General features: G+C 37.0%; 1 protein-coding gene and 1 pseudogene across 1 annotated transcript; one reads left to right on the forward strand and one right to left on the reverse strand.

Annotated features, from left to right (window-relative positions):
• The first annotated feature begins 1,634 nt into the window (after positions 1-1,634).
• On the forward strand, positions 1,635-3,447 carry LOC137709974 (uncharacterized). Its single transcript, XM_088695199.1, has 5 exons — positions 1,635-1,801; positions 2,031-2,109; positions 2,259-2,286; positions 2,403-2,746; positions 2,893-3,447. The coding sequence occupies exons 1-5, from the start codon at positions 1,635-1,637 to the stop codon at positions 3,445-3,447; spliced, it is 1,173 nt and encodes a 390-aa protein (XP_088551325.1).
• A 4,224-nt stretch (positions 3,448-7,671) lies between these two features.
• On the reverse strand, positions 7,672-8,393 carry LOC148696378 (uncharacterized; annotated as a pseudogene).
• Positions 8,394-8,855: the final 462 nt, after the last annotated feature.

An 8,855-nucleotide genomic window follows, 5' to 3' on the forward strand; every position in this document is an offset into this window, starting at 1 on the left:
CACGATCACGTGTGCATGAACAGTGCACCAAACTGTGGTTCCATGGTTCTCGGGTTTTCGAAGGTTTCACGTCCAACGAACACCACCAATCGACTCCTGAGCTTGAAAGGAGTCCAAAAACACCAACAACAAACACAATCCGTGCCAGAAATGGTTGGATGGAAGTTGTCCATACGATGAGGAAGAAAATGGAAGAAATCCGAGAGAAAGGAAAGAAAGAGAGTCACGGGGAAAAAGGATGGGTGTGTGAGAGTGTGTGGTCCAGATGGCAGCCCACCAACCAAAAACAAAACAAACCAAACAGCCTACAACGCTGATTAACGTCCAGGGGCAAAATCGTCCTTTCACACTAACGGTACAAATGATTCGGTACATGCTGTAACATTGTATGTACATTTTCATATATTTTATAATTAAATACTTTTCCTTGGTTAATTAATTATTGTTTGGAATTTAATTACAATATTTATTAAAAAATTTAAAAATAATATTTTTCACCAAAACAATAAAAAGGGGTTCGCGCGACGGAAGATTCTACCTATGTTTCGCAAAGGCTCCTAAGTCACTTTAGGCGACGTAAGGACATGCATCGCGCAAAGCCACTTTGCACGACGCATGTTTCTTCATCGTCGCGCAAACCCTTCTGCCACTGCCTTGCTGCGACGGTTAGTGCGCAACGAAGGTGCATTGAGCTAAGTTTTGCGCGATGTTTATTGACTTTGTGCGACGAAAGACCTACGTCGCACAAATTGATTTTTGTATTAGTGATACGGATTGGGCAGAAAAAAGAAACAAGGTAGTTGTGTCCTTTGTTTTTATCTATGTTCATTTTGTTTTCTTTATATTGTTTGTTAATTAACCTACCATATATTTCACCAACTGGCATATATTTCATTGTTGTTTTACCATTAAGAGTAAAATGGAGGGTGCTATCATTGCAAGGTGTGTTTTCAAAAACACAATAACGGCGATTCCAATATATGATGACACCTCTTTCATGGGATTGTGCTCTTAAGTGTGTTTGCGGTTTGATGAGCTCATAGTTGGGGAATTCCAAATGACTTATGTTGTCCCTGACCATCCTCCCTGCTTGTTATAATCTGATTTAGATGTGCGTGTGTTACATTTGTCATGTTATAATGACAAGCAAAATTCAGTGACTATTATTGTTAACGAGTGTCAATCACCATGTGAAGGTAATAGTGGTGTTAATGGGAATGGATTTTCCTTTAACGTTTGGGATGGTGCTACACCTAGTAATACCAATGATTTCATTGGAAAATATGATGCACCACTGCCACAAACTTATCTATCTCACCCTTGGAAAACCTATTAATCGGGTTGGGCAAAGGTTTACTGGCGGGGTCTCTGAATTTAGAGACAAACTTTGTAAGTATTCCATCGAGAAGTGGTTTAGCATAGCTTTTTTAAAAAATATAAAGGAGAGAGTGATAGCCGAGTGTTCTAAAAAACTATTTGAAGGTTGTATGTGGTGGGCGCAATCCACTTTGTGCCACGTCAATGGTTTTTTTATTATTTATATTCGTACATTGAACAACACACACACTTGCAGCAGATTGATTCGTGAACGAAAGGGTGGCATGATGTCATCCAAAGTGGTCTCATCCGTTCTCATGGAGCAAGCTTCTTCCAAGCCAATGTTGAAGCCGACTGAGATCGTAAAGGATTTTAAGAAATATTATGGATTGGATGTTTCGTACTATAATGCGTGGTACGAGAAGGAATCAGCCAAAAAAATGATGCATGGTGACGAATCATTGTCATACAATCACTTGGCTTGGTACGTCAGAGCAATTGAAAGTTCAAATCCTAGCTCACATTGTGTGTTGGAGTGCGATGCGGAATCTTCCCGATTTAGAAAGATATTCGTATCTTTCCATGGTTGCATAGAGGGATTTGCGTTTTGTAGGTAAATTATGATTCTTCGTATTTTTTTTACATCATTTCTTATTTTACATGAATTGCATATGTGGCAACTCTTAATTTACCTACCCTTATATTAATTCCAGGCCTATGTTATTTCTTGATGGAATCAAGAACAAATACAAGGGTCACTTGCTTGCCGCTATGGGAAAAATGGAAACCAAGGTACTTATATCCAAATATGATATATTTATTTTTTATTTTATTTTCTTAACACATTTGTTCAATCGTCTTACATATATATGGAGAACATATAGTCCCTATAAATTATGTGTGTGTTACACACTGTATATGTTCATCAGTATATAAACTAGGTCATTTTATTGGAAGATCCACTGCTATGTATAAATTTTATTGGTGTCAATTTATTTTTTCTGCCTATATTTTAACAAACTGTTATCAGGTTTTCCAGTTCACAATACTACTATATTTATAACATACTGTCTTATATGAAACAGGTATATATCCTTTAGCCTTTGCGGTTGTTAATTCTGAAAATGAAGAGAACTGGTCTTGCTTCCTCCAAAACTTGTCAAAAATCGTCACTCCTCAAGGAAGAACCATTACATTCATATCTGATCGACAAAAGGGGTTGATCAATGCAGTGGCATCAGTATTTCCACAATCACCGCATGCATTTTGTTACCACCACTTGAAGCAAAACATACTTCTTAAGTACCCATCCTCCCTGGGTAAGTCGTATCGCGACTGGATCATTCAGCTTTTTGGGAAATGTGCATATGCTCTTACCGAGGATGCATTTGAAATGCATCTCAGGGCGTTAATGGAGGAAGGTGGTGCTGTAATGAGGGACTTCTTGAAAACGCTTCCAAAAGAAAATTGGGCAGCCGCTCATTTTCCAGGCCCAAGGTATAGCGAAATGTGTTCAAACGTAGCTGAATCCTTCAATGCATGGATTGTCGATCAACGTTTTTGCCGATGTACCAGATGCTTGATGGAATTAGGGCCAAAATCATGGAGATGAATGCACAAAGGAGGCGTGTAGCTGAGGGTTGGAAAACTTCCCTTTGCCCAGAAATGGAGACCATTATGCAAGATTTGCTGGAATGCGGGCGCCATTGGGATGTTGGTCGTTCAAGTGAGTTTTTGTTTGAGGTGCACGGTGAGGACTCTGTAATGGTTGATCTCCAATCTCGCACGTGTAGCTGTAGAATGTGGCAAATCAAAGGGTTTCCCTGTGCCCATGCACTTGCTGCTATACTTAAGTCGGAGGGGAATCCATATGAGTACGTGGAAGACTATTTCATGGTCCATTTTTTTAAGAGTTGCTATGATATACCAATTGTTCCGATTCCAGATATCGATAGGTATGCACAGGAGGAAAATGAAGAAATGCTGATTAATCCACCATTGACAAAGGAACCTCCCGGAAGACGAAGGGTGAAGCGAATCAAATCATCGGGGGAGCGGACAAGGCTTGCATGTTCTAGGTGTGGAACCCTGGGTCACCACAACAGAAAGACTTGCACTGCCGAAATATGATATAAACTTGCTCGGGGCTTTTCACTGTTTGTGTTTTTTTCGTTTTTGTATTCGATTTTCTTGTTTGTTTTATGTTCAATAAAGAATGCCTCCGGCATCTCGATTGATAGCCACCAGGATTAGCTCTTCGTTGTTTTTCCATGTCATCAATGTTATCAAGAAGTTTGTTTACACATATAGGGTCATATCTACCAAAACGGGTTTGAATTGTCATAACTAGGATTAGATGCAGTTTTTTCTTCCCTTACGCTTGACTAATTCGGACTTTTCCTTTTTTTTTTTACGTGCACAACAATTTACCTACCCAATATGAAGTGCTGGTGATATCCGTTTTAACAAGGATGCAAATTATTTGTATATATACCAAACATATATAACAATACATTTTTCGACCAAAAGGAAATCCAAATATAATAATACATGGATGTGAATGATGGACTTATAGGTAAATTACAGATTTGATACAACTCTTACGTATATGTCAAAACACTCCTTATATGGAGGTTGGCACCGGTAAATAAATTGTATTCCAATTATTATCTTAGTTTCCAACATGAAATATTATGAGTAGGCAAAATAAATAATTCAGCATCAATTTGAAGGCAATATTATTGGAAAAGGATTGGCAAAATAAATAATTTGTAGGCAAAATAAATTATGCTACACCCATATCATATATTTTGAATCAAGAAACATTTGTTCAACTTGTAGGCAAATTATTTTTCCATTTTTGTTACATATGTTAATCAAGTTTTAGTATGAGTGCGCATAATAATTTTTTAGTGTTATGCATCAAAGTTCATGTTACTTTTATTATTGGTCGATTAATATCCATACATTATTACATATGTTTGGTAAATACAAATAATTTGCATCTACACCAGGAGTGTAATTCGGTAGGTACATTGTGCAGTCCGTAACATAGAAGGAAAGAAAAAAAAAAAAAAAAAAAAAAAAGAGGTGGTCCGAAGTATTCAAGACATAAGGATGAAAATACTGAATCTAATATGGGTTTTTCCCGTATGTATTGAAATTATTTATTTTGCCTACGCATTAATTTCTGCCAATCCTTTTCCAATTATATTGCCTTCAAATTGACGCCAAATAAGGGATATATGGATCAGCAGTTATTGGATATATTAACCACTCCTAATATATCATGTTGGAAACAAACCTCCAACCTCCATATAAGGAGTGTTTTGACATAAATGTAGGATTTGATCAAGCTTATAATTTACCTACGTGACCATGTTGGAATGTAATAGTGTTATTTTTTTTTTTTTTTGGAATGTAATAATTTTTTTTTTTTGAATATAATCTTTAAATATTTTATTTACCATTACCAACCTCCATAGCAGGAGTGTTTTGATATAAATGTAGGACTTTTTTTAATTTTTTAATTTTTTTTTGTGTCAAAGGATAGCATTGTATTAATAATCAAATATGAATGGAAACTTTTGCATCTTCTACTAGAACATTAAACAAAAATTTAGGTCCTAATTCATCCCAACCATAGCTCCCTCCATGCTTACGAGTGTACGCCGCCACCATATGGGCTGCACGATTGCATAGTTGAAAGGTAAATATAAACTTCACCGAATGGAATGACTGCATCATATTCCAAATATATATAAACTAATATGATTTGGCGGTCTCGTATAACAAACGTTGACACTAGTTTACCTATGAAACAAACGAAATTAAATACTATGAAATACATAAGATTTTCATAAAATAAATAGGTAAAAGTGTATCATAATCACCTGTTTAAATGCACAGATTATGATCGGATTCATTGAAGACCCACTATACACCATGTTGTTTGAAAGTATCTCCATTGAAGTTGAATGGTGTGATTCAAATCCCAAAAACGGTTGGATTTTCTGATTGTCAATCTCTCCCCATAAACGTGGAAAATCAATGATGTTGTTATGGATGGCTTTCTGCAAAACGGATGGATTTGAAACGGTCATGGGATGATATTCTGAAACGCCTAGGGTTGTATTATGAAATGCCTAAGTTTATATTATGAAACGCATGCTAAGGATGAGGGCATAAGTGTAATACTATTGTATTGCTAGGTCAATTGTTTTTCATTATGGCTATACATTTTAAATTTGGGTTTATATTAGATGTTTATAGATACATGGGTTTTAGTCTAAGGATTGTGAATTGTAAGGGGTAAAATCTAATGGACCCAAAAAAATTGTAACTGAATTCTAATTACGGAATACTTCGATGTTTATCAATATTGGAGAATCAAAAATATGGTGAGACCCATGCAAATTTTGGAATTCAATTCTAAAATTTAGAGGAATTGGATTCCCTATAATTTGGTGGGAATTGAATTCTGGTTTATTGGGGGAATCATAGTGGTTTTTTGCTCCATCTTATACCCTCACTTATTTCTAAAATTCCAAGATGATCCCAAAATTTTGTTCACTTAGCCAAAAAACAAAATATATATATATATATATATATATATATATATATATATATATAAAGAAGTTAAAATAAAAATTTATAGCATATAAAATAGATTAGTAGAATAGGAGCATTTTAGTAATCACATTAATTTTATTCCAATTCATGTGAATTATTGAACAGGTTATATCCTTCTTGGATTTTTAAAAGCTTTAGTAAACAATTTCTACATGAATCAGATTTGGATTTCACCCAATTTCAATTTCTCCTCAATCTAATTACTCCAAATTTAATTACGGTTACGTAAACGAGGCATAAAGCATATCTATAATGATTCTCTATAAAGGACTAATCTCCACGTCATAAAAATTCTAGTCCCAACTTGGGCCGATTTATAATAAGAATAAACTACAGATTATAATAAATTATTATTTTTTTAGGTCATGTCTTAAGAAACTTGACCCCACATAATAATAATTGTCAATGAGTCCAAAAATATGCAAGATTTGTTACAAATAAAAATTTAAGATGAAGCAAAATATTTTAGAGATTAGATGTCTTTCTTTTTCCAATTTTACATCTTGGAAATTGACATGCTCCACACTAATGTAATTCTATGTAACCATACATCTTTAATTAAGGATAACTAAGTAAAAATAATAATTTATATCACTACACTCTATTAAGCAATAACCACCTATAGTGATAAAATTGGATTAGGTCATCTAATTTGCGAGGTTCTCAATGTTAATTCGGTACTATTATTTTTTTTAATTTTCTGGTATTGTAACATCTTGCATCATCCAAGGAAATGGATCCTGTAAGCCTTATATATATATTTAACACGAGGCCTTTTGGGAGCTCACTGGCTTCGGGTTCCGTAGGAACTCCAAAGTTAAGCGAGTTCGCGCGAGAGCAATCCTAGGATGGGTGACCCACTAGGAAGTTCTTATGTGAGTTCCCAGAAACAAAACCGTGTGGGCATGGTCGGGGCCCAAAGTGGACAATATTGTGCTACGGCGGTGTTGAGCCCAAGATGTGGTGGGGGCCCAGGCCAGGATGTGACAATTTGGTATCAGAGTTAATCCTTGGTCGGAAGTGTGCCGACGAGGACTTCGGGCCCCTAAAGAGGGGTGGATTGCAACATCCCACATCACCGAGGGGAGTAGATCCTGTAAGCCTTACATGTATATTTCCATCTCTACCTAACACGAGGCCTTTTGGGAGCTTATTAGCTTCGGGTTCCGTAGGAACTCCGAAGTTAATCGAGTTTGCGCGATAGTAATCCTAGGATGGGTGACCCACTGGGAAGTTCTGGTGTGAGTTCCTAGAAACAAAGCCGTGAGGGCGTGGTCGGGGCCCAGAACGGACAATATTGTGCTACGATGGAGTCGAGTCCGGGATGTGGTAGGGGCCTGGGCAGGGATGTGACAATTTGGTATCAGGGCCAATCCTTGGGCCGAGCCGAGATGTGACATTGATACTATTTGAAAGTAAGTCATTAATAGCACAAGTTATATCGAAACCATACTATCAGGTCACATGAACACAATAATATACTAATATTCATAGGCAATTGTTATTAGCATTCTAAAAATCTCATTCTATACTCCGCACAAGTGTATTTTTTTCTTTCTAATTATAGAAAATTTGAAATGCCAAATAAGATTTTTGAAGTGCTAATAACAATTTTCTATCCATAATATTAGCCGCAGTAAGCAAACCAACATATTGAAATTAACCTAGCTATCTAGAAATGTTAACAACAAAGTACAAACGAACTTTTGACCAAAATAAAAGTCAAAATGAACTTATTAGAGGAGGGCATACAAAACTAGGAGTCTTCCCACAAGTAATTAAAGCTTGTACAGCAAGAGGAATGAATATGTTGATGTTAACCACCTTAAGCCTTATAGTAGTGCAAAGACTAATGGCTGCTTCAAGCTCAAGCAACCCTCCAAGCACTGGACAGCAAGTGTTCTCAACCGGGTTCCCCAACCCAATATGCACCAAACCACCAAGGACATCCACACAAAGTCCCAGCTTCAGCGCATCTATTGGACATGTAGCTGGTGATGTGGCCGGCGGAGGGTTTAAACCTGGAAAACTTCCTCCCCCACCTGGGCTACTTCCTCCGCCCCAAGGGCAACCTCCGCTGCAACCACCACTACCGCCTCCTCCTCTGCCGCCACCACCAGGAGGTCTGCCAGTGTAAGGTGGGTAGCCAGAGTAACTGGAGGTGTAATTCCGGGTGGGGATATAACAACTGGTGGGTTCTTGGATGGTGGGTGGGGTTTATATTGTGGTGGGTGTTTTGTGGTTGGTGGGTTTGGGTGTGGGTGCTGGTGTGGAGGGTTTTTGGGATGGTGGCAAGGTCGTTGTGGTGGATGTGATGGATGATGTGGAGGGCGTGGTTTTCATGGATGTGGCTGAGTGCAAGGTGTACAAGCTTGAATGGGTGGCAATGCAATTACCATGCAAATCAAGAAAATGAAGAACATGGCAATGACCTTGGAACCCATAATATGAGCTTTGCTAGGTTTGTGCTTCTTGGGTTTTAATGGGTTATATGCAGGTTCGATGACGAAGCAGTGACTCGTTTTTTTTATGGCACATGGAATTGACAATACAAAGACAATATATATTGTCATTGTAAAATTATTTGAGAGATATCTTGTGATGCTCATTAAGTAACATTTTTCAACAGTTTAAACGGTCTATATTTTAGTATATCATTATAAATTATGTTTGCAAAAAATTAGACAAATCCACAATTATTAAGACATCTAATTGTAGTGAAATACGATTTTTAAAGAAGCATTAATATGACTACCATTTAGTCCACTAGTCAAATAGTTTTGGATTTTGGTGATTTTGGGTAGAAATGATCTTGAGAAAAGGCCTAAAAGATGAACAGTTGGATTGTCGAAATACGATATGAAGTGAGCCCTACAAAGCACCTCTCAAATAAGCTTATTTGAGAA

The sequence above is a fragment of the Pyrus communis genome, chromosome 6 (assembly GCF_041283825.1).
Source record: "Pyrus communis isolate YQ-2024b chromosome 6, ASM4128382v1, whole genome shotgun sequence".
Taxonomy (NCBI): domain Eukaryota; kingdom Viridiplantae; phylum Streptophyta; class Magnoliopsida; order Rosales; family Rosaceae; genus Pyrus; species Pyrus communis.